The sequence below is a fragment of the Oryctolagus cuniculus genome, chromosome 20, assembly GCF_051225735.1.
Source record: "Oryctolagus cuniculus isolate XC-2025 breed Fujian yellow rabbit chromosome 20, ASM5122573v1, whole genome shotgun sequence".
NCBI lineage: Eukaryota > Metazoa > Chordata > Mammalia > Lagomorpha > Leporidae > Oryctolagus > Oryctolagus cuniculus.
The window spans coordinates 24,788,762-24,808,160 of record NC_142886.1 but is presented as its reverse complement, the minus strand read 5'-3'; the positions used below and the strand labels follow the sequence as shown (position 1 = coordinate 24,808,160).

The 19,399-nt window shown below is 41.1% G+C and overlaps 1 protein-coding gene across 14 annotated transcripts in view; it reads right to left on the bottom strand.

The window, feature by feature from the left end:
* LIN52 (lin-52 DREAM MuvB core complex component) overlaps positions 1–19,399 on the bottom strand; it is a 119,123-nt gene that overhangs the window by 97,182 nt on the left and 2,542 nt on the right. For 8 of the 14 annotated variants that reach the window (XR_016226602.1, XM_089322363.1, XM_089322364.1 and 5 more), the window contains exons 2-5: positions 13,394–13,468; positions 12,133–12,170; positions 9,129–9,195; positions 7,191–7,274 (exon numbers count right to left, since the gene is read on the bottom strand). Coding sequence is in view for 13 of the 14 variants with exons in the window: in XM_089322363.1 (XP_089178489.1) it covers positions 7,191–7,274; positions 9,129–9,195; positions 12,133–12,170; positions 13,394–13,468 (264 nt within the window). In the remaining variant the exon portion in view is untranslated. Of the gene's footprint in view, positions 1–5,703; positions 6,421–7,190; positions 7,275–9,128; positions 9,196–12,132; positions 12,171–13,393; positions 13,469–19,399 lie in introns of those variants that run through there. The other 6 variants (XM_089322365.1, XM_089322362.1, XM_089322358.1 and 3 more) reach the window with 4 other exon arrangements.

Below are 19,399 nucleotides of genomic sequence, written 5' to 3'. Positions count from 1 at the left end.
TAGTCACAACAGACACACAGTGTATGATTCATGTCATGTATGCAATGTCAGACTAGGCACACTTCATTTAAATTCAGAGACACACACAGTAGACTACGAGCGGCCAAGCCCTGAGTATGGAGAGAAATGGGATGACTGCTAATGGGTATGAATTCCTTTTGGGGTAACAGCTGCACACTTCTGTGACTATAAAACCACTGAATTGCACAGTATAAATAGGTAAACTAAAGGGTATGTAAATTACATCTCCAAACTATTATAAAAAAGGAAGAGCAAATGTATCAGAGTCCTAAGTTTTGCCCTACTTTCATATGACATAATCCTCTTCTTGCCCAGTTTTCACACTCTATTTTAAACTATTTTCAAGATAATCAGTAAGAAGGTTATTTGCATGACTCTTAAAAAGGTTTATAACCTTCAGACAAGGGAAAAAGTCAGATAAGGGTAAGAAAAGCTGAGAATCGATATTCAATAGGTCTTAAGAATAAAAGAAGCAAAAAAAAAAAAAGAATAAAAGAAGCAATATTCTGTTGCTTGACCCACAGGGCAAAATCAGAATCATGCCTAGGTCATAATAGTGACAGAGTAGAATTCAAGTAGGAAGTAAAACCAAATTATTATCAACAAGAGTCACATTATATTTACTTTGTGTGGTTAATCATTCACCGTGATAAGAGAAAATTCCATACATCACATGACCTTCAAATGCTATTTCTCATCACTACAACATCACAAAAAGAACAAACCCAAGAAATACCCCTATTTTCAGTTTTAAACTGATGGATTTCATTACAAAAGTTCTGTCACTGGGGGCCAGGGCTGTGGTATAGCATGTAAAGCTGCTACCTGCAGTGCGGCATCCCATATGGGTGTCGGTTCAAGACCTGGCTGTTCCACTTCCAATCTAGCTCTCTGCTGTAGCCTGGGAAAGCAGTAGAAGACGGCCCAAGTGCTTGGGCCCCTGCACCTGCATGGGAGACCTGGAAGAAAACTCTGGGCTCCTGGCTTTGGATCAGCTCAGCTCCGGCCTTTGTGGCCTTCTGGAGATAAACCAGCAGATAGAAGACCTCTCTCTCTGCCTCTGCCTCTCCATAGCTATGTCTTTCGAATAAATAAATAAATATTTTTAAAAAATTCTGTCATTTCATCTAAAGGTATCAACAGTTGATAATTCAGTCAGCAAGTACACATTGCACACTTACTATTTACTAGGTACCCTTTGGGCTACAAAGGCAGCCCAAAAATATAATTTGGACTTCAAAAAAAATTTTTTTTTAAGATTTAGTTGCATTTATTTGACAGGCAGAGTTACAGAGAGGCAGAGGCAGAGAGAGAGGTCTTCCATCCACTGGTTCACTCCCTAGACAGCCATGACGGCCAGAGCCATGCCAATCTAAAGCCAGGAGCCAGGAGCTTCTTTTGTGTCTCCCACGTGGGTGCAGGGGTCCAAGGACTTGGGCCATCTTCTACTGCTTTCCCAGGCCATAGCAAAGAGCTGGATTGGAAGAGAAGCAGACAGGACAGGACTAGAACTGGCGCCCATATAGGATGCTGGCGCTTCAGGCCAAGGGCGTTAATTCACTGCACCACAGTGCTGGCCCCTGGACTTCAAAATGTTATAGTCAATCCCAGGAGTAAGACACATACCAAAAATCTCCCTGAAGAATGGTTAAAGTGTCTTACAAATGAAACAAAGAGCTCTAGGAGCAATTAACAAGGCCAGGAGAGAGAGAGCTCACTTTCAGATCAGGAATGAAAAAGAAATTCTGATGACTACTGACAGTGGGCTTTCTCAGAAAAAGGAGATGGGGAAGTGTTCCAGACGAAGTATTTCAAGTGGGAATAGTAGTGGTGTTTCTGTAGCAGATAAGTATGAAGGCTAGAGATTAAGCAAGGGCACAATGTAGAGGATTCTGAGTGCCATGCTAAGGAATCTAAATATTATCACGGGGGTAATGACGTACTACCAATGACTTAGAAGCAAATGGTATTGTAACTTGCTGTGTACCGTAACACCAGCCCTAGTAAATGGTAGTAGAGAAACTAATCTCGCAGTAGTAAACAAGATGAACTGGAATGGGGTAGCTGAAAGAGTAACCAGTTAGAAAGTGACTACAATAGTTCTCGTAAATAAGGAAGGACACTGAACTTAGATGGAAATGTATGTAAATAGAATTCTTTATATACAAGGGCAGAAGTTTTACTACTTCTATATATTTCAAAGGAATTTCATATAAATTAACTTCTCAAATCAAGCTAAGGGGCACCTATCATTTGAGAGGTTATAAATGCATTCCAAAAATCAGTGTATCAAAAGGGTTGTGAGGCATAACCATGGACCACATCGAAGGGTAAATTTCATCTTCCAAAAGACACAATCAAGTTACTATCAGCTCTAGAGGGCTTACCTGATCTCTACACTAACATTTAACAGCGCTCTTGGGATGTGACGAACAATCATGTTTAGAGGACAAATATTTTTTGCATTTTTTTTTCTTTCCATCATCATTAAGAGTGTAGATATTTGCATGAAAACAGGATAACTGGTCTTTGGGGATTCATGAGATCCTACTGCTTATTTTTCATACATGTCATCCTCTCAATTAATGCAAGAAAGAGGATTGAGACATTGAAGTACCAGATTAGGGTGTCAAGTAAAAGCCAACCCCTAGAGTAGATGACAAAAAAAAAAATCTTGTTTTTATGCAAATATGCTATACACAATAAAGTGACTGTATCCCAGAAGTCCAATACATATCAATGTAATTATTTCTAATTCTACCTTTAAAGCCTATTTTCTTGATGTCAGCTAACTTTCCTATGGTCAGTGAAAACTGTAGCCAGCTACAAAGACTTGCTATAGAGGTTGAAATGAGGCTGCAATTTGAACTAGAAGATAATTTTGAAAATCTCAGTGTTGCTCATGGGACTTATCCAGCAGAAACAGTAATTCCTATTATACAATTTAAGGTAGCTAGGTTAGTTAGCTTCAAATCTCCACCCAACACCTTAACTTCTAGAAATACAAACAATTAATAGTAGTAATGGCTAATCTTGTAGATTAAAAAACAAAACCAAAAAAATTATCACGTCTTTGATTCTGTGAAAAGCCATTAAAATAGACTGTACTGATGTTTAAAGGAATTGACTCATTACTCTGAGAACTGAAAAATAAAGAGAATCATTTATCCTGTTGTTTCAAGAGGAACAGCTTTCAAGGTAACTGAATAGTTGATAGGATCAAGTTTGTCACAGAAAAATTCCGGCCTGCGCCGCGGCTCACTAGGCTAATCCTCCGCCTAGCGGCGCCGGCACACCGGGTTCTAGTCCCGGTCGGGGCGCCGGATTCTGTCCCGGTTGCCCCTCTTCCAGGCCAGCCCTCTGCTGTGGCCAGGGAGTGCAGTGGAGGATGGCCCAGGTGCTTGGGCCCTGCACCCCATGGGAGACCAGGAAAAGCACCTGGCTCCTGGCTCCTGCCATCGGATCAGCGCGGTGCGCCGGCCGCAGCGCGCCGGCCATTGGAGGGTGAACCAACGGCAAAGGAAGACCTTTCTCTCTGTCTCTCTCTGTCACTGTCCACTCTGCCTGTCAAAAAAATAAAAAAAGAAAAAAAAAAAAGAAAAATTCTAGCCAATAAGGAAAGACAGAATTAGAATATCATCATCTTCATCATCTTGCAATCTATAATAAAATCGTGAATCTAGACAGTGCAAAGGCTGCTACTATGGGGGTACGGCTGATAAGAGAATTTTACAGTGAATAGATTAGGCTGATAATACCTTTGTTAGCTATTAACATTACATCGTAAAAAAGCAAGATATCCCCGATCAATGTAAACAATAACACATACAAAATTTTTCTGCCAAAATGAAAATGAAAATCAAGCCTACATCTATGCAAGCATCGAGATCTAACTACCAGGAAATAAAATGGGATTGACTACATAGCAAGCACTACCACTGGGATGTAATCAACAAAATCCAGAATGTGAGAAAATCTATAGAGCATGACTAGGTTTAATAAACAATAAGGGAAAAGAAAAGGTAGGTGGAATTAAGACTGAAAAAGACTTAAGAGATATATCAAACAGTATTGGAAACTTTTTTAGATCCTGACTCAAACACATCAACTGGATGAAGACTTTTTTTTTTTTTCTTGACAAGCAGAGTTAGATAGTGAGAGAGAGAGAGAGAGAGAGAGAGAAAGGTCTTCCTACCGTTGGTTCATCCCCCAAATGGCCGCTACAGCCGACGCGCTGCACCAATCCGAAGCCAGAAGCCAGGTGCTTCCTCCTATGCGGTGCAGGGCCCAAGCACTTGGGCCATCCTCCACTGCACTCCTGGGCTACAGCAGAGAGCTGGCCTGGAAGAGGAGCAACCGGGACAGAACCACAGAACTGGCGCCCCAAATGGGACTAGAACCCGGGGTGCCAGCACCGCAGGTGGAGGATTAGCTTAGTGAGCCGTGATGCAGGCCAGGATGAAGACATTTTTAAGCAATCAGGGAAATCTGAACTCTGATTGGCTCTATTTGATGAAATCAAGCTACTTTATTAAACATTTTTAGAACACAATAAAGGAATTACTGTACGTTTTTGACAGAGTCCCTATTTTTAGGTAACACAAATGCAGTTTATCAGGCAATGAAGTAATATATGTGGATTTACTTTAAAATAACTGTATGAGATTGATTATTGAAGCTGGGTCATGGGAACATGAAGTCATTCTGTTGTTTTTCGCTTTGGTATATATTTAAAATTTTTCATAATAAAAAGTGGGAATAAATACTTCATTACTTTTCTCATTAGGAAAGCAGAAAAAGAGAAACTAATCAGAGAGAACAATTTCAGCTACAACTAATTAGAAATAATACACCTGGCAAATACATTTGCTATGGTAGACTCTTTTTGCTATAATAAGCAAAACATTTATCTCATTAAAAATTGACACAGATAAAAGATTGGTCATTATGATTATTACAGCATTTATTATCCAAAGTTAGAAGCAAAATCAAGGAATTTTAAACTATACAGACTTTGCATTCATGGATTTAATAGTCAAATATTTGCCTCTTTATTATACCCTAAAGGTCCATGACATACATGGTTATTAGTCATTTTGCCAAGATATAAACTTTAATCACAAGAAATAAAATCACCAGTATTCAGAAGAGAGTTAGGGAACCCAGCAGACAACCTAACAACCTTATATCAAAGAAGTTTATTGTTTTCTATGTCTTGATTCAAGAAATTATTAAAAACTGTTTCTTGGTAAAAGAAAGCCAATTGCTGTTGATAGAAGTAATGGAAATAGAGCCGGCGCCGTGGCTCAATAGGCTAATCCTCCACCTTGCGGCGCCGGCACACCGGGTTCTAGTCCCGGTCGGGGCGCCGGATTCTGTCCCGGTTGCCCCTCTTCCAGGCCAGCTCTCTGCTATGGCCAGGGAGTGCAGTGGAGGATGGCCCAGGTGCTTGGGCCCTGCACCCCATGGGAGACCAGGAAAAGCACCTGGATCCTGGCTCCTGCCATCGGATCAGCGCGGTGCGCCGGCTGCAGCGGCGGCCATTGGAGGGTGAACCAACGGCAAAGGAAGACCTTTCTCTCTCTCTGTCTCTCTCTCTCACTGTCCACTCTGCCTATCAAAAAAAAAAAAAAAAAAAAAAAAAAAAAGAAGTAATGGAAATAAAGAAAAGATACAGAGGGCTAAAGAAGTGATGATTTATTAGTGAAAACCTAGGCATTTTAAATTTTAAAATGAAAATTTGAATTTGCCTGTAAATTTTATCAGTGATGTAAACAAATATACTAAATGTAAATAAACAAGAAAAAACCAACTTATCAAACTATGTGGGATTGCTACAAACCTAAATTTTTCATGAACACTACAAACTATAGTAGCACTCTCAAAATGTTGATTTATGAAGGTCTCAGAAGATACCCTTTGAGAATAAGGCTATAATCACTATATTTACATTTAGTATTTTGTTTTTCAATTACAAAGTGAGAATTTTCTATAAATTTTCTCCAATTTTATAATGAACATACTATAAGAAAGTATACAATTTATAAGGGAATGACTTTAAACTAAAATAATGGAGAACAGAAAGATATAAATGGAAAATGTTAAAGCATTACTCATGGGGCCAGCGCCGTGGCTCACTTGGTTAATCTTCCACCTGTGGCGCCAGCATCCCATGTGGACACCGGGTTCTAGTCCCGGTTGCTCCTCTTCCAGTCCAGCTCTCTGCTGTGGCCCGGGAGGGCAGTGGAGGATGGCCCAAGTGCTTGGGCCCTGCACCGCATGGGAGACCAGGAAGAAGTACCTGGCTCTTGGCTTCGGATTGGTGTAGCTCCGGCCATAGCGGCCATTTGGGGGGTGAACCAACAGAAGGAAGACCTTTTTCTCTGTCTCTCTATAACTCTGTCAAATAAATAAAAAAATAATAATAATAATTCTTAAAAAAAGCATTACTCATAGCAGCAGGTATGTTTTAGTCTGTTGTATAGCCCTTCCTTTGTCATTTGGGTCAGACTAGCCCTTCTAGTCTACAGCTGCATCCAGGACCCAGGATGGTCCAGCCAAGTGCTCCAGGCCACCAGGCCAAGCAACTGGTCCAAGGGTGCATTTGTGAGCCAAGACAGAACACAGTTGAGTCTTCCCCGGGAACTGTTTTTTGGGGTGGGGAGGGAATACTCAGAAAAAGACATTCTTTGTTTCCTTTGGAATCATTATATTTAAAGACACATAAACTGCAGTTCTTTCCTCAGTGCCAGGAAAAAGCTACCTGCAGCAGCAAAGAATGTGACTCACGCACAAGTGAGGCAAAGCTTTAAGACGAACAAAAGCACACCCACTCGTATCAGTAAGTCATGGATCTACAGCCTCAGGCCTATTTCTGTCCCTGGACTTTAAAACTATGCAAACTAAGAAATAATAAAGTCTCTCTTCTGTTTGAGCTCATCTGTGTCAACATTCTATTGCTTAAAACGTACTGCAGTGAGACATAGTGTCTAGTAAGTCCAGTTATTATTCCAGCATACTTATCATAAAAGATAGACTTTAAATTACATTGACTTCTTACCTTCAGAACACTTTCCTTTATTTAATAAAGACATTTTCTGAATTATAACTAGAACTCATCCTGGAATGTGCAACATATAGCCCTGAATAAATGGGATCTGGGTACTCACACTCATCCAGTCCCAGCTGATAGGCCAGGTTCTGTAGGCCTCGTACCTTCTCCATCAAATTAGCCGTGGTGAGGCTTCCCAGTTCTGAAACAGAATCATTTATTTCAATACTATTTCTTCCTACTATCTTCTAGTAATATTTCATTTGGGTTGGGAATATTTTTCAAGCTTAATTTTTTTTTTACTTTTTAAAAATGGGTTCCTTAAATATTTATTTACTGATTTACTTATTTATTTATTTGAGGCAGAAAGGGAGAGAGAGAGAAATCTCCCATTTGCTAGTTCATTCCCCAAACACCTGCAACGGCTGTGGTTGGGTCAGGCCTAAGCTGGGGACTGAGAACTCAATCTGTACTTCCCACATGGGTAGCAGGGGCTCACATACTTGAGATACCACACACTGTCCCCACAGTGTGCATCCTGGCAAGAAGCTGGAGCCAGAATTTGAACCTTGGACTCTAATACAGAATGTGGATATGCCAAGCAGCATGTTAACTACTACATAAATGTCTGCCTTCAAGCTTAATTTCTATTGAATAAGTAGAAAATGGGTTCTTACACTTTCTCCAATCTTATACGCACATACATACACACAAAATCAGTGAATTTTTACACTATTGCAGAGTGTCTCAGATGAGCTTACCCACTTAATAAGGAAAGCACAAGTACAATAATAAATGAAGTGTTTTACCCTAAAGAGCCTTTTATTCCATTCATTTAGTCTATTACACAAAATGAGTGTATCATTAAAATATAAAACTTTGTATGACTTGACATAGCATTGAGAAAGCCTTGCTGACAGATCTCTATCTTGCAAAATTATATCTTGTCATTATATATTATCCTGTCAATATACACTATATCCTTTGTCATTTATAAGTCACAATTATTTCAATAACAATAAAACAGCAACAATATGCTTACTATTCCCCATTTCCATGAGTTTAGAAAACAAAGCCTAAATATAAATACATATTTTCCCTTCAGAGAGTATACCTAAAATAACAACTTACCTCCCCAGATTTTCATTTAAATAACACTTAATTCTTTTTAAGTTTAAGACACAAGTCAATTTAAATGAAACATACTGGTATTACCCTTAACGAAAAATTTAAAGTTTCTCTAGGAAATACACACTGATAGGGTGTTATATAAATACTATTTCACACATTAGAACAATGAACCTTTTAGATGTCCTTGAAACTTAATTTTTCCATGGGTAGAGGAAGGGATCTACGTTTCAGCATTTCACACAGAACAATGAATTACTTCTGAAATCAAATAAAGGTTTTTTTCTCCCATTTATCATGCTGCAGTCATTATCTATATCTGGCATAAGCAAGCCTTCCTGATCTGTTCAGCTGCTTAAATAGTTCAAGAATCCTGGGTTCTCACTTTAATTTCAGTCTATTATTTCACAACCATCATGAATCTTATCACCAGAAGGATGATGAAAAATAAATAAAGTACAGGAAAATTAATGTTTTTTAATTTAAACTTCTACTTTGTGAATAAGTTCCAAATCATTTATCAAACAACAGCATTCACTACTTATGGTATTCTGTATGGAAGAAATTGATGGGCCAGAAAGAAATAAAGGTAGGTTTTAACTCACTAAGGTAAGGAACTGACAACAGCACATGACGGTCAATCCTAAATAAGGGACTTGTGTTATAGTGGAAAGAGACTAGACTTAAAATAAAAGATGAACTTTAAAATTTTAATTCTTTCTAACAAATCTTAGATTTTATAAAATAAAAAATGAACTTAATTTCAATTGTAACAAATCTTGGATTTCAATATTTTTTGCACTAAAATACACTCATTTTTAATTCCATTTTTCCATGAATTTTTTGAAGTATCTTCATACTTGTAAGGAAATAGTGAAAAAACAATAGCAAAGGTGATTTGTAGAGGAACATAAATGGTGTTGCTTACCTTTCAACATGTCAATATCATCACGTTCTATTTCAGCCATCCATTTGGGTGGGGAGCTAGTAATAGGCTGTCAGAAAATAAGAATATAACCATTCAGACAGGTACACAGCGTGATGAGACCGCCTTTTCCTTCCTTTAGGAAATGTAGCTGGTCACACATACAACCTTCAGGTTGTCTGAAAACATTGTCTTCAGTTTATCCAGGTTGATATGATCTACAAATAGTCACCTTACAGAATAATTCTTTTTATCTTTAAAGTTGGTCTTGGAGAAATGATCTTAGCAGAATTAGGTGTGACCACTAACACTATTATTCTAGGCATACACTAACTTGCTTGTAAGAACAGCTTTGGATCAGCAGTTTTCAATCTCAGTTGCACTCGAGAATCACCTATGTAATTTTAAAAAATACATAAATGCTTTGGCTGTATCCCAGACGTACTGATTTCCAATATCAGGTTCTCAAGAGGATCTCCTGGAAAGAGCTGGACGAGGGATTCCACATACGCATTTTCCAATGGACTGAGAAGTGTAATTTCAGCTTTGGGTCCATCTCTCTTACAGAATTACAATTACTCAGCAGCACCAACTCGTGCCAAACAAAAGACTTTACATGCACCATGTTATTTACAACCAAATCAACCTAACCAAGTAGGCATTATCCTTATTTTACAATTGAGAAAAACCAAGAACAGGGATGATGCTTCATGTCACATAGCTAGAAGAGCCAGGATTTAAAAGGATTTCTAGGTTCAGGTAATCTGAATCTAGAAACCACTATGAGTAGTCTACACTGCCTGGCTTAGAAGGCTCTAAGTCAAATTCACCATTTTACCCCTTATGGGGAAAGATTATCCTAGGAGATCTTAACTTGGCATCCTGGAATGTCCTTGGGACCCTAGAAACAAAATAATATGTACGTGCACAACTCTAAGGTAAAGATGTAGATGCTGAATAAGATTTTTTTTTTAATTATGTGTTTATTTGAAAGCCAGAGTTACAAAGAAAAAGATCTTGCATCTGTTGTTTCACTCCCCAGATGGCCACACAGGCCAGGCTGAAATCAGGAGCCTCAACTGGGTCTCCCAGTGGGTTGCAGGATCCTAAACACTTGGGTCATTTTCTGCTGCTTTTCCCTGGCTGTTAGCAGGGAGCCGAATCAAAAGTAGAGCAGCTGGGACACCAGTGCCCACAAAGGATACTGACTACATGCAGCAGCTCTAGCTGCTACGCCACAACAGCAGCCCGGATCAGATTTTTAAAAGCCATCTTTCAGCCAGCACCGCGGCTCACTAGGCTAATCTTCCGCCTGCGGCGCCGGCACCCCAGGTTCTAGTCCCAGTTGTGTGGGGAGCAACTCGGACTAGACTAAGTTACTGGAATTAAGACTTATTCTATGCATCTGCTCTCACACAATATGGCGCTGGGAGAGGAGTAAACAGCTTCTACACAGCTGCCTCCAGTTCGACCAGTAACCTGCAGGAGCTGATCCTGCTCCTGATTGGAGGAGAGCAGCGTACTCGGCGTGTGGGTAGCAGAGTTGGGATTGGTGGAAGAGGACTATAAAGCAGGAGAGAGACAACATGCACCAGGAACATCTGAAGGAACATCTATATGAAGGAACACCTGAGCAGCCCCCGGGAGAGCCGGCCGGCGGTGTGCCGCTCCCCCACGGAAGTGGGGAAAGTGGCAGGGGGAACCGCCCTTCCACGGAGGTGGAAGGGACGGTAGCCAACCCGGGAAGAACGAGCAGACAAAAGAACAGCGCAGGGTCCTGTGTCGTTCCTCCGCGAAGAGGGGGAGTGACACAGTTGGGGCGCCGGATTCTGTCCTGGTTGCTCCTCTTCCAGGCCAGCTCTCTACTGTGGCCCGGGGGTGCAGTGGAGGATGGCCCAAGTGCTTGGGCCCTGCACCCGCATGGGAGACCAGGAGAAGCACCTGGCTCCTGGCTTCGGATCGGCTCAGCATGCCGGCTGTAGCGGCCATTTTGGGGGTGAACCAATTTTCTCTCTGTCTCTTTCTCACTGTCTAGCTCTGCCTGTCCAAAAAAAAAAAAAAAAAAAAAAAAAAAGCCATCTTTAACTCTCCACAATGAATAGAGAAGGCTAAGCAATGAACATCATATTAGAATCCTCAATGGCATGGTCTAAAAAAGAACATAGGCTTTGGAATCAGACAGACTTGCATTCAAGCCTTAGTCTGCCACTTAGTAGGAATTGGGTAAGTAACTTCAAAGTTGTGTTGCCAGTCTGTGCTTTTAACATAGGACTCAAATGCTTCTCTAAGCAGTGTCAAGAATATGCACGCTGGTAATCAAGCTAACAGGTGCAGAGTCCAGTTGTGCCACTTACAGCCCATCATCTTTGGTACCTTATTCAATCTGAGCCTATTTTCTTGTCTAGGAATGATAATAATAGTGCCTATATCTCATAGGATTTTGTGATTAAATAACATATGTAAAGTCCTTAGAATAGCACCTGGCATTTAGCAAACATTATGTTTTACAAAGCATCACAAGTAGTATCATTTCTTCCTGGTTATGGGAATAGGTAAGAGAAGATACTTAGAGCATTAAGCACAATTCCTGCTGCCCCAAAAGTGGAAATGGCTGTGGCTCTAACAGATGTCTTCCTTCAGATTTCTGCTGAATCAGATAAATTTCAAAATCCTTTAAGGAGGTGCAACTTAAGGTCATAATGCAACACATAAACAAAAGAGAAGCACTTCCAAAATAATAGTTTGAGCAAAAAAAATACTGATGTTACTTCAAATATTTCAACTGCTGAGAAAAGAGGTTAAGAGATACGGTTCAAAATGTCAAAATAGAGCATTTGATCAAAGAAAGGCACTACCACCAATGAACATGATGACAGTTTAAATGGAGTTATGACTGAAGTCACAAAATGATTTGAAGGCTATGACATTACTCTTGAAAAAGTAACAGAGATTCCAGCTTTTACTCAAAAACCTCTGGATAAACTTCATTAGGTAAGTTATTACTTACACTTTTGAAGGAAGCAGCGAATTCAGCAACACCTGGTACTAGAAAGAAAAAAAAGAACATCATCCATTCGATAAACACTTGAGTGCTCGGGCATAGAGAAGTCAAATAATAAGAAAACAGTCTTGCCTTCAAGGAGCTTACATTCTGGAAGAGGACAAAGAGTAAATCAGTAACAATGATAATGTTGAAGCACTACAAGAAGGATACCAGGTGCTATAGGAGGACAAAAAAATGGAAATCTACATCAGACTCAGGGACAGGAGAAGCTCTCAGAGAAAATATACCTCAACTATGAAGGAGCCAGCTGGTTGGGACAGTGGTGAGATACATCTTACCAGAATTTTAAACTTTTGTACGTACGCTCTTCTGTCAATGCAATTCTTCTAGCAAGAATCACATTGAAAAGCAGGAAAATACAAATTGTATTTTAAAATAAAATAATGTGCCGCTTCACTAATGAGGAAATGCAAACCAAAAATAATAAAGATTAGTAACAGCTACTACTGGCTGGTATGTGAGGAAATGGGCACTCTGATACATAGTCACCTTCTTCCACATACAAAAAGAAACAAAGACACGTCAAAGTTCCACAAAAGTTGGAATTAAACAATTTTATTCTGGAGTAAGCACATTTTTTAAATTTGCATTTACTTTATGCTGAATTTATTCCCAAGCCATAAGTTTTTGTTTTTTCAGTTTCTTCTGGGATATCTTTTTCTTCTGTGCCACTTCTTCTTGTGGTTTAGGAACAATTTGTTCCTTTTCAGTGTGGCATAGGAGTTCATAGATGGGTTACTCTGACCATGAGCTATGTAGGTATGATGGCACATCTTGGGTGCTTTGTTCAATTGGATATATTCAATATCCAGAGAATACTGACCAGAGAATCCACATCCAAAACCTTCAGCTCAGCATTGCTCTCTGCATTTTTAAGAATGCGCAACAAAAATTCAGTCTTTTTGGGTCATCAACTTGGTATTCAGTGCTACTACTTGGCCTGGGCACACCTACAATCTCAACCATTATAACAAAGAAATGGCACATGTTGTCTTTAATGTAACATCTTTCAGATACTTGGTGGCTTTTCAGATATGCAAAATCCTGATGGCCTGGGCAGTTTCTCAGATTTTTTATTTTTTTATTTATTTTTTTTTTTTTTGCCAGGCAGAGTCAGACAGTGAGAGAGAGAGAGAGAGAGACAGAGTTATAGACAGAATTTTGACATCTATAGTGTTTTCATATAAAGAAAGCAAAAACTTACATTGCTCTGGCCAAAGATCTGGTGAGGCACGGTCAAGTTTTTCAAAACTTAGCAAAGATGCTTCCAGATCTGTCCCTAGAACAAAACATCCAGGTGAGCCAAGAAGACATGAGACATATAATTTATATTTTATGAAATTTCAATCTCTAAGAATATAAACTAGAATGCTCACCTCAAAGTCTAGAGATTTAGGTTCTATAACTATAACTATAACTATATTTAGGTTCTATAACTATCTATAACATGATGTAATACAAATAAGTCATTCTTCCTCACCAAACCTCACTCTCCTAATCTTTAAAACGAAAGCAATATTTAGAGTAGTGGTAAGAAAAATGAGTATTGACAAACCCACCTGCATCTTTACTCACACTCCTGGACTTTCTTGAAGTTACAACCAATTAAGTGTCCCTGCTCCCAAAAAGATAAACATCTCTGCCAAGTTCCGGATGTCTATTCTCCTGCTTTGTCAAGGACATCATCTCGAACAATCTTTTCTCCCTTGCACTAACAATTTCTATTTTCTTTAGGTTCATATTCAACAAGTAAGCTGCTCTAGAATTTCCCTTCTTAAAAATAAACTCTCAGGGGGCCGACATGTAGGGGATTAAGCCATCATCTATGATGCCTCCATCCCATATGGTTGCCAGGTCATGTCCTGGTTGCTCCACTTTTTTTTCTTTTAAATTATTTTATTTATTTGAAAGACAAGAGTTACAGAGAGGTAGAGACAGAGAAAGAGAGAGAGAGAGATCCTCCATTCACTGGTTCATGCCACAAATGGCCACAATAGCCAGAGATGAGCTAAAGCCAGGAGCCAGGAACTTCTTCCAGATCTCCCACGTGAGTGCTGGGGGCCAAGGACTTGGGCTGTCCTCCATTGCTTTCCCAGGAGCATTAGCAGGTAGCTGAAATGAGACTGTGCCCATATGGTAAGCTGGCACCAGGTTAGGGCTTTAACCCACTGGGCCGCAGTGCCAGCCCCAGTTGCTCCACTTCTTATCCAGTTCTCTGCTAATGGTCTGGGAAAGCAGCAGAGAATGGTCCAAGTCCTTGGGCCCCTGCACCCACTTGGGAGCCCAGGAAGAATTTCTTGGCTTCAGCCTGGCCAAGGCCCAGGCAGAAATGTGGTAAGTCAACCAGCAGATGGAAAATCTCTTTCTCTCTCTCTCTAAGATTTATTTTAAAGTCAGTGTTACAGAGAGAAAAGGAGAGCCAGAGAGAGGAAGAGATCTTTCATTTGCTGGTTCACTCCCCAAATGACCACAACAGCCAGGGCTGGGCCAGACAGGAGCCAGGAGCTGCTTCTGGGTCCCCTACGTGGTACAGGGACCAAAGCACTTGGGCCACCTTTTACTGTTTTCCTAGGCACATTAGCAGGGAGCTGGATAGGAAGTGAAGCAGCAAGGACTTGAACTGGCTGGCTTCCGTATGAGATGTAGGCATTGCCACACCACCAGCCCCATAAATAAATCTTTAAAAAAAATAAAAATAAAGTCTCAGTGAAGGGGCCAGTACTGTGGCATGGTGGGTAGAGCTGCCACCTTCAGTGCTGGCATCCCATATGGGTGCCAGTTCGAGTCCCGGCTGCTCCACTTCTGATCCAGATCTCTGCTATGGCCTGGGAAAGCAGTAGAAGATGGCCCAAGTCCTTAGGCCCCTGCACCCACGTGGGAGACCCAGAAGAAGCTCCTGGCTCCTGGATTCAGATCAGTGCAGCTCCAGCCGTTGTGGCCAATTGGGGAGTGAACCAGCAGATGGAAGACCTCTCTCTCTCTCTCTGCCTTTCAAATAAATAAATATATCTTTTTTTAAAAAAATGTTTCAGTGTAGGTGTTTGGGGAGTAGAGCAGCAGAAGGGAATTCTGTCTCGCAAACATTTTTTCTTAAGTTTACAGGAAAATGGAACCAAAAGATAAGTGTAGAGGCAGTTAGCCATTTGGTCTAGCAGTTAAGATACCAGTTAGAACACCTGCGTCTCCTGTCAGAGTACCTAGGTTCAATTCCCAGTTCTGGCTCCTGATTCCAGCTTCCTGCTAACGTGGATGTGGGAGGCAGTAGTGATGGCTCATGTGATTGGATTACTGCCACCCAGGTAGGAGACCCGGATTGAGTTCCCAGCTTCAGCCTGGCCTAGCCCTGAGCAGGTGCAGGCATAGGGGGAGTAAACCAGTAGAAGCTCTGACTCTCACGACTTTGTGTGTATGTGTGTCTGTTTGTCTGTCTCTCAAAAGAATTTTTTAAAGATGTTTATTAAAAAAAAAAATCTCTCTTGACCCCATAACCTCCTCCACACCCCCTATAACTGCGAAAGTTCTTGAGCTTTCTAACTGCTGTCATCACTTCCTCACCTCACGCTATTTCTTCCACCCACAATAATCAGGCTGCCCCTATATATGTGCAACCTGATGTTGTCAAGCTCATCTGTGTTTGTATCTATGCTGCTAAAAACAGCAGCTGCTTTTCTGTTCTCTCTTACGTGACTTCTTTGAAGCCATCCATGTACGGACCACTCTCCATGAAACACTGCTCCTAGCTTCTGCGAAACCACTGTGCCAGGTTTCCTCCTCTACCAGTGACGTCTTCAGTTTCCTCCAGCACCGCAGCCCAATCCTATCCAGGCCCCACTCTCCACCTCACCTAATCTCATGGCCTTTGCCGTCATCTATATACCAATAACTCCATACTTAAATTTCCGGTTCCAACCTTTCTGCTGAACTTCAGAATTCTATGTCCACCATGGCTACTTGACATTTTCTTCCATTTACATTTGCAAAAAACTCCTTGAACCTATCATGTTCAAAATCGCAGTCTCAATCCTCTCTGTGTAAAAGAACAGCACCCCATGGGCCTCAATTCTCAAACGAAAAACCCAATGTCACCCTTCTATAACCAACCCATCAGTATATCTAGTAGTTTCTATCTTCAAAACAGATCTTGGGGGCTAGTGTTGTGGTGCAGTGGTTTAAGCTGCGGCATGTAACACCAGCATCCCGTAAGAGAACCAGTTTGAGTCCCGGCTGCTCCACTTCCGATCCAGCTCTCTACTATGGCCTGGGAAAGCAGTGGAAGATAGCCCAAGTCCTTGGGCCCCTGCACCTGCGTAGGAGACCCGGAAGAGGCTCCTGGCTCCTGCTTTGGACCAGCACAGCACCAGCCTTTGCAGCCATCTAGGGAGCAGACCAGTGGATGGAAGACCTCTCTCTGCTCTGCCTCTCTGTAACTCCGCCTTTCAAATAAATACATCTTTTTAAAAAAAAAAAAAATTCTACATGATCTAGTACTTGTCTAGTTCTTTGACACCATTTCCCCTCTATTGTTCCCCTGGCACACAACAGGTACTCAGTATTTGATTTAATACTTTAGTGTGTTCAGTATGCTAACTAGAAGCAAAAATTAGTTCATTTAATGTTACAAATAGTGGTCCTTAACATTTTCTGGGTAAACTACATTTTTTTAATTATTTATTTATTTGAAAGGCAAAGTTACAGAGAGGCAGAGGTAGAGAGAGGTCTTCCATCCACTGGTTCACTTCCCAAATGGAGGCAATGGCTGGAGCTGAACCTATCTGAAGCCAGGAGCTTCTTCTGGGTCTCTCACATGGGTGCAGGTGCCCTAGCACTTGGGCCATCTTCTACTGCTTTCCCAGGCCATAGCAAAGAGCTGGATTTGAAGTGGAGCAGCTGGGACGCTGGCACTGCAGGCGGAGGCTTTACCTGCTATGCCACAGCACCAGCACCAAACTACATCTTTAGATATCTGAAAAGAAAAGCTACAGACTCACTTCCATGAAAAATGTACATTTATACATAAAACTTTTCAATAAATGCTTTTTCTAAACTGAACCTCTTTTACCAAATATTCCAAGGGAATTTCTAAAACATTCTACTGGTAAAGAATTCAAGTCTAGTACACTGCATTAACTAAAGCAAAGGCTATATGCAACACAAAATGCCAGTTTTCTACTTGTTATTGACGAGGAGCTCAACCATAACAAAAATGAACTTATTGAAGGGTAGGATCCAATGACAAATGAGGGGGACCGGGACTGACACTATGACGTGGTAGGTAAGGCTGCTGCCTGTGGTGCCAGCATCCCATGTGGGTGCCGGTTTGAGATCTGACTGCTCCACTTCCAATCTAGCTCTCTGATATGGTCTGGGAAAGCAGTGGAGGATGGCCCAAGTCCTTGGGCCCCTGCACCCATGTGGGAGACCCAGAGGAAGCTCCTGGCTCCTGGGTTCAGATCAGCACAGCTCCAGCCATTGCGGCCATCTGGGGAGTGAACCAGTGGATGGAAGACTTCTCTCTCTCTCTCTCTCTCTGCCTCTCCTCTCTGTGTAACTGTGACTTTCAAGCAAAATAAATAAATCTTAAAAAAAAAAAAAAAAAAGTCTCTCTCTCACTGTCCACTCTGCCTGTCAAAAAAAAAAAAAAAAAATGTGCAGGACCTCTTTGGGAGGCAACTTCTAAAAGAAACCTGGAACTGGGGGAAAAAATGTTTACATGTTTGATTCGTTTTCACATTTTCGGAAGCACCTGGTATGTCTGGGACATAACTCAGACTCTGCTGTCTTACACTTACAAATTCAATAATTAAGTGGCTTTACTTGGATTCTAATTTGCTCCTTTTCAAATAAGTTCCAGCAAACTTGGCACACACACACAGACACAAAAGTAAAGGATCTTAACTTATTTACAAATCATCATTATGTGAATTAAGCTTTAAAGTCAGGGACAGGTGGGGGTCAGTGGTGTGGCGCAGCAGGCTAAGCCCCGGCATACAGGGCCAACATTCTATATATGGGCACCAGTGAAGTGCTGGCTGCTCCACTTCCAACTCAGCTCCCTGCTAAAGCTCCTGGCAATGCAGTGGAGGATGGCCCGACTTCTTGGGGCCCTGCACCCATGTGGGAGACCCAGATGAAGCTCCTGGCTTCACCCTAGCTCAGCCCTGGCTATCGCAGCCACATAGGGAGTGAACCAGAAGGAAGATCTCTCTGCCTCTCCCTCTGCCTGTAACTCTGCCTTCTAAATAAATAAATAAATAAGAGAGACAAGTGAACTCAAAATATAGAAGTGAGAGAGCTAGGCAGTGGAATATTTTAGAATTGAGTTAGTTATTCAGAAACTGAATTTAAGTTGAAAGTGCTTAACTGACTTTGTCAGATTAAAAAGAAAAGATTAGGTGGAGAAGGGTGAAACTCTGTAGAGATGAGAACCCGGAATTTTAAAAATAAAGAGGGAGGGTACAGGCATTTAGCCTAATGGTTCAGACACCAACATCCCATACAGGAGTATCTGGGTTCAATTCTTGGCTCCTGATTCCAGCTTCCTGCTAGTGCCCACTGTGGGAGGCAGTGGTAACTGCTCAAGAAATCAGGTTCCTGCCATTCACATGGGAGAATGGTGTTCCTGGCTACCAGCTTTGGCCCTGGCCCAGGCCCAAACCTTAGCCACTGTGGGCAGCTAGGGAGTGAAACAACAGATGGGAACTCTCTTTCTGCTCTCCAAAACAAAACAAAAACAAAAAACAAAAACCAACTTTTCAAAAACAGAAAAAAGAGTGCAAATAAAGTGAATTTGGAGATGGCTAGAAGATTACAGGAAAAACTAAATGTTTCCAATACTCTTCCTGGCTGAAGAAAGAGAAAGAAATTGAGAGGACACAGGGAAAATTCAAACATAAAGAACGCAGTCCCAAAATCTCCAAAGACTTAACAAGCATAAACATAAAAACAATAATAGACTGAACATTTTAAGAGCAAGTACCTCTACTTCTAAATTGTTTAGAGCTCAGTGTCACTAAGTACATTAGTACAGTGCAACCATTATCACCGTCCACGAGAGCCCTTTCTTTCCCCTTCTCAAGTTAAAGCTCTGCACCCATGAAATAAAAACTCCCCATTCCTTTGGCTGACTCTTTTTTTTTTTTTTTGACAGGCAGAGTGGACAGTGAGAGAGACAAAGATCTTCCTTTGCCGTTGGTTCACCCTCCAATGGCCG